The sequence below is a fragment of the Cryptomeria japonica genome, chromosome 4 (assembly GCF_030272615.1).
Source record: "Cryptomeria japonica chromosome 4, Sugi_1.0, whole genome shotgun sequence".
Taxonomy (NCBI): Eukaryota; Viridiplantae; Streptophyta; class Pinopsida; order Cupressales; family Cupressaceae; genus Cryptomeria; species Cryptomeria japonica.
This window is the reverse complement of record NC_081408.1, coordinates 60,429,109-60,435,911: the sequence shown is the minus strand read 5'-3', so window position 1 is coordinate 60,435,911 and position 6,803 is coordinate 60,429,109. Positions and strand designations below refer to the sequence as shown.

The following is a 6,803-nucleotide window of genomic DNA, read 5'->3' as shown; positions in this document are numbered from 1 at the left end:
AGACCTCATAAACACTGAGAAAGACATCATACCAAGGCACATTGGAGACCAATAAAGGGGAACTTGAGATATTACAACTTGCACCTGGGTTCGCTACCCAAGATCATAGCACTGGAGAGAACCTCTGCAGACATTCACCGGATCTGAGCACCATTCGGCAGGCGTGCCAACAATATATCCCAAATCTACATACTGTGTGCACCTCCTAAGCCTGAATAGGTCAACTGTAAGTCAAGATTCATATTACATGTATATCATCTATTATTTGAATAACTGTAGATGCTGTTAATAACAGATTTACTTCAAAAGCCCTAGAAATTAATCAGATCTGCAGACCGTCTGGCTGTAATCAAAACTATCAGAAGTTAGAATTCACAACTCTATATTTATATCAGCATTTCCCAGATCTATTTACTTGAATTTGCAAGTTGGTTTATCTACGAGTGTTGAGTTGCTAAGACCCTAGCAATGGAAAAGGAGATACTATGTTGCACATGGTCACTATGATCTTTATTTTCCAAGCTCTGTGCAACATCAGATTTGTATTCATCTAGAAGTATAAACCCTGGGTTTATTACATTTTTCTCTTGAGCGGTTATGTAGAAATAGTTCATTATTATGGTTGCAAATGTGATGGAAGCTGGGTGAAAAGGCTTCTTCTCAAGTCATGGTTTAAAACCAAACACATAAAGATGAGATAAGCACAAGTAACAAATTCTGGATAGTAATAGGCTTTAAACGGTAGCATTCTATTAAATAATTCAAACGGTTTAGAATAAAATAAATCATCATGTCCACTCACTGCACTTTAGAAGGATGATGATGCATCATATTGGCTGGTGTAACAATAATTCTGGATAGTAATATGCTTTAAATGGTACCATTCAACAGAAAATAAATCATCAACTGCACTACAGAAGGATGATGATACAGCATATTGGCTAGTACTGTTATAAGGCTACTGTTTTTCCCTGTCGTAGAAGGTTCCCCTCAACCCCTAGAAAAGAAAAATCATGCGTATAAACTGTATCTAATCTGTCTTCCCTTAAATAACCCAGACAAAACACAAAATCATCTATATTCCAAAAACAAATGAATAGCAATCACCATCTAAGCCAATCACAATTTTGCATGTAGTGCAGGAAGTATAATTTTTTTAGAAAAATTGTATCTTATTTACCTTTAAACAAAATCATGTAAGTCAGATGATTAAATCACTCAGGTAAACTCACATGATAAATGATTAAAAAAGACACGTATGCAGTCAAATCCAGAAACATTCAATTATCCAGTCTCATAGATTGTACAAATTTAATGGCTTTCATTCATAATACTCTAATACAGATTCGCGTATTACTCAAAACCCTAACCGCATATAACCCATCAATTTGTTTCACGATGTCAAAGCTCACTATTGGCATTTAATCTAAAAAATAGGCAATTTCGATTTAATAGGCTTACAACTAAATAACCAGAAAAACAAACCCTAGTATCTGCAAAAATACAAAACTTTTATTTCTGCTTCATTTATGCCACAGCAATTGCTGGGCTTTTAGTTTGTTCCAATTGCTTTTTCTTATCTGAAGATTTGTCCTGAAAATCTTCGAGGTTGTAGACGACTGTTATGTAAAGAGAACAGCTTGGGCAGCGTGCAATTTCTTCACCCATCTGCAATTCTGCTCTGGTGATTTGGAAAAGATCTCCACACGGGCATGGATATGTAAAGGCCTGCAATTCTTCGTTCCACTCCATGTCCTCGATCTCTATATCGTCGTAAGACATTTCTCTTTGATGTTCTTTTATTTCAAAATAAAAATATCTCTGCTGATAGAAAAATAAAATGGAATCGCCGTCTACAGATTTTCGTTTGCAGAAACAAGTCGTGCGGCTGTTGCAGATTGTTAGCGAGAGAAATGTATTAAGCGCTTTAAAGACTACGCATAACCGTCATTTCAGGTATACAAAGCCCTAACTTGATTTGCACGCAAAGTCCGGACTCTATGAGTCATTGCTTTTAGAGGTTTTTAATAAATAATTGGATGCTTCCATTTTTAGTAAGATTTTTTTAATAAAGTTTTGTTAATTCTATTTTTGGACAGAATCTCATTTTCTTATGGGGTAGGTTTCAAAATTTTGAGAAGATTTTATTGTATAAAAAAATAAAGAAAAAAGAAAGAAAGATTTTTTTTATAGTTTATAGTATGGGTTTACAAATGACTTATAGTTATATGGGACTATCTGTATTTTTTGGAGAGACACCTAATTATGCTACAAACAAAATGAGCTACAAAAGAGGTGCTTTATGTATACATATACATGTTCTATTTTTTAAATAAGTGTTACATAATGGAAGAACGTTTTATTAACATTAAAATAATAGAACTTGTGTATCTATCTTAAGAAAAATATACGTAAAGTACATCTAGAAATATTTTAGATTTGAATAGAACTTTTGTTCAAATGTAATTTTTATTGAATGTTTAACCTAGAAAATTATTTTTTTTAATCTAAAATAATTGTACTATGTGGACATGCTTCAGAATAATGTGAATAAATTATGATTGAATCAATGAAATTAAGCATTATATTAGTAATGGAAACTTATATGTCATCTTAATTTAATTATAACTCTTTTTAAATAATAACCCTAAGTGAAATTTTTTAGACAATTTATTAGTTAAAGCAAACTTGATGTGACTACTTTGTAAAGGAAAGGATTAGTAGTGTTTTGCATTAAATTGATAAGTATTTTTTTTATATTATTGATTTTCTAACTGTTGGTGTAAATAATTATTCATCTTGGATATTATTACATCTTACTTAAGTTTACTTAGGAAATGCATTTCATAGTAGTTTGGGTGTGAGACACTTGGGTGTTTGTGCCACATTGGGATAGTGTGTGTAGGAGAATTTCCACCTTTTGTGGACTTATCTTATTGTTACATTCCACATTCAGTGGGTGGTCCACCTCATGTGGAATATTATATTGTTTCTCCTACCTACCCACACCTATTTCCTACCTACCCTTGTTTCTTATTGAGCCAAATGTCATGTTTGTGTGCTCACATATCCATATAGCCTTGCCTATATAAGAAGGCTCATATTCATTGTATGTAACGCTTGATGATCCAATTGATCAGTATTTTCATCTTGATAGAATACAGTGTATTTCTATCATCTATTTTGTCTCTCTATTGTATTTTTCATTGAGCCCTTGATCTTGGCAAAATCTCACACTAACACTTTGAGTCTATTTTCTTCTATTTTTTTGCTTGCAAGTTGTTTTTTGTTCTTCGTTTTTTCATATCTTTCATATGTGAATGGTGGTATTATTTTTAGTCCTTGTAAGGACTTCATACAATAAATTGCCACAAATGTGTGTCTTGTTTTTTCAATTCGTCATATACAACAATAACCTTTTGAAGAGTCAAACCTTGAGATCTATGTATTGTCAATGCCCATGTCAATCTTAATGGTATTTGTATAGAACCATCTCTTTCAATTTTTTTTATTAGAACTATAGCTAGATGTTGATTGTCAAATGGTATTCTTGAGTAACTGTCGAACTCAACTAATACATATGTTAGTGGTTGAGTCGGTGGTGTTGCAGGTCTATATAAATTTTTTTAATCTTTCCTAGAGCTCCATTGACTGGTCCTACTTCTATCCATAAGTTTGATGCTTACATAATCCTCCCATTCTCACACAATAACAATTCCATATCGAGTTTGTCATCAATACCTCCTTATGTGGTAGTAACACTTCCAATTTTTTATGCAATGTTGCATGCAACTAGATTTTTTAAGAAGTGTAATCCTTTTCTATTATGGTTGTGGGCATTATCATTTGTCGAAAATAAATGGGCATTATTGTTGAAGTCTTCATTGGTAGTTTCATTGATTGTTGTATTTGATCTTGTCATTAGCAATATCCAATCCTTAATTGTAGGTTATGCATCTCTTATATTTGTGAAAAGTTGACGAAATCTTTCTTGGTCGCTATTTTGTCCATCTTGCCTAAAAATGTGCTCTATGGTGATCACAATGTTGAATTCTCCCCATAATATCTTAGCTCTTTTGTTCCTTTCATATGGTGATCTATCATTAACTGGAGGTAATTATTCAAGATCTCCAACCAAGATCAATAAATATTCCTGATAATTATTATAATGTATTAAATTGTATGCATCATAATTATAAAAATGAGTTATATGTGAAGTAAATTTGATGAAGCTTAAAAAATGTTTTGCTTACATTTCCATTGAGAGGCATTCCTACAAAGCTTTGATTTGCATTATTTGGAAATGCTTGACATAGTATAGAATTTGTATTCTCAATCAATCTTTCAACAATGAAACTCATCTCATCAATTAAGATGTATCGGATATGTGTCATTTCCTCTTAGAAAGTTGTTAGTCTTGTTTCTTCTAGTTCTTCAAAATCTCTTATTGGGATTCTTAATTTGAATAATAGTTGATGCTCCTATATTGAATGTTGCAACTCCAATTTGCGCAAGTACAAATAAAGGAGATTGATTTGGGACAAAAGCATTTTGAAGTGCTTTAGTTATAGCGCCTATGAGATATGATTTACTTTTTTTTTGTCCCTTGAATTATCATAAGAAAAGGGGAACGATTTCGATTTGTCTAGTAATGTGATTTTGATCATGTTAACAAGATTTGCATAGTTGACAAATTGTGTTGTATTATCATTATTGAGGAAATGACTACTTTCCATAGTGTTAATGAAATTGATAATTACATTTTTGTATTCTTCACCTTCAAATTCACTCGACCAATTTGTCTCTTTACTACATCTCGTCTTTCGAGCATATCTATCTCAAAACTTTGCATAATTTGACCATGTTGAAGTCTAGATATAATTTCCTACCCATTATTGCATAGTATCATTTCTTTCATTTTCAATCACTTATGTTCTCCATATTTTGAGTTGTTATTCTTTGTTCCATATGCCATTGAGTATAACTGAAGATTTTCCAGTTTGATAGTATTGCATCATTATTATCGTTGGAATCTCTTTGAATGTCATGAAAAGGTTTGTAAAGTAATAATTCTTAGAAACATAAGTTAAACCATTTATCTAAGCCACGTGCAGGAATAGATAGAAATCTTAAAAAGACTTTAACAACACTTGTACTTCTCGCATTTCATTTGTTATCTCCTTTTATTTTAGGATTATATATCCATGATTTTGCTACATCAATAATTCAAACAACTACCATCATAAGAGGTCTCTTTTGATGTGCATCAATGAATGAGATAGTCTATTCTTATCAGTATTTCTATGGTTCTAGATGAGATTTAGATTAATAAATGTTTTGTTGCTTTCTACCAATCAAAGTTCCAATAGCATGTGACTTGTTTCCTCTACTTCACCATCCATTTCTACAATTATTTCTATTAGAAGTTTCATATAATCTTTTATAGCTAATTCATTTGAATTTTCGATGTTTCCAATATGTAGCAACATTTGGTCGTATGTATGCTCTTTTCTAGATCCATTTTTTTTCTTTTGGGGTTTTGGTGTTGCTCATATTTTTGAACGGCTGTGTGGAAGTTATTTATGCCCTGACTAGGAGAGCTTCACATTTGTTTCTTTGAGGGCTTCTTTAGATGTCTCAGCTTCTTCTTGGCCCTTATGGCAGAAATATGGTGGTTTCTTTGTTTCTCTTCTCTCCTTGCACTTCTATGTTTATATTGATCTTTTAGGAGATATTTTTTTGTTATGGATTCATGTGGAATCTCTTTGGTATGTGGTCATATCTTCTATGGAAGGGGAGATGGATGTGGCTAGAGGTGACCTTTCTCCTATTGAGGTGGAGTTGGACACTACTAGATATGCTTGGAAGTGTTGTTGGGGGCATGATGAAGCCCTATCTTTTGGTTGCAAGGGAGTTGATGATGGCCTTTATGTTGTCTTCTTTCCTTTATCTCATATGGAGGTGGAGATATTGAAAAGCAAGCTACTCACACTGGGGATCACTCTCAAGGATAAGGTTGCAGGAGCCTGGATAAAACCCATGATTATGGTTGAGGGGGCATTGTTCCCTATGTTCATGTCGGGTCTAAACTCTTTAGGGGTGGTTTAGGCCTTCTTCTTTTGCCACCAGTTTTGTAACACTTATTTTGTATTGTTAGGTTGTGGTTGGACTACTAAATGTCCATGTTGTATCTTATTGTAGTGTTCCATTATTGGTTCCGCGTCCGTGAAAAATCTGAGGTTTTAGTGTCCCTTCAAAATTTGTTGTATGGGAATTCGAGTACCCTCAAAACTTGTTTTTTCCTCAATCAAAAATATTTGGTCGTATGTTTTAGAGTTTTTTTCTACCTTAGTTGCATACTTTGCATTATATTTAATAACAACATATTTTGATAGAACATGCATCCAATCTATATTTTCACTCCAAAGTTGTAATATGCAGTGATTGTGTTTGCTCAGTCTGTCATCGTTTCTTGCAAGGTCAAACTTTTTTCACCTATTTCTTAATCTTCATATAATTTTGATCCTTCCAAGTTCAATGGACATGGAGCATTATACTTATAGTTGGGCAAGTGCAAAAAGATGAGTCCCAATTTTGGGGAAGCTTGTGCATTAGGAAAAATGTCACTAGAAACGAGCACCTTTTTTTTTTTTCTAAACGAGCACCCATTACAATTCAAGAGCTCGAGGTGAAAAATAATGTGGTCCCATTTTTTACATAATAGGTGCCCATTATTTAAAAAATGGGTGCTCGCTTCATAAAAGTATTTATTTTTTTAAAAACGATTATGAATTCATTTTCAC

The 6,803-nt window shown here is 32.9% G+C and overlaps 1 protein-coding gene across 1 annotated transcript; it reads right to left on the bottom strand.

Moving 5' to 3' along the window:
* Positions 1-1,259: 1,259 nt before the first annotated feature.
* Positions 1,260-1,975, bottom strand: LOC131040582 (uncharacterized). The gene has a single exon (XM_057973531.2). It carries the CDS (start codon positions 1,780-1,782, stop codon positions 1,528-1,530), a length of 255 nt encoding a protein of 84 aa, XP_057829514.1. The 5' UTR covers positions 1,783-1,975; the 3' UTR covers positions 1,260-1,527.
* Between the last annotated feature and the right edge of the window lie 4,828 nt (positions 1,976-6,803).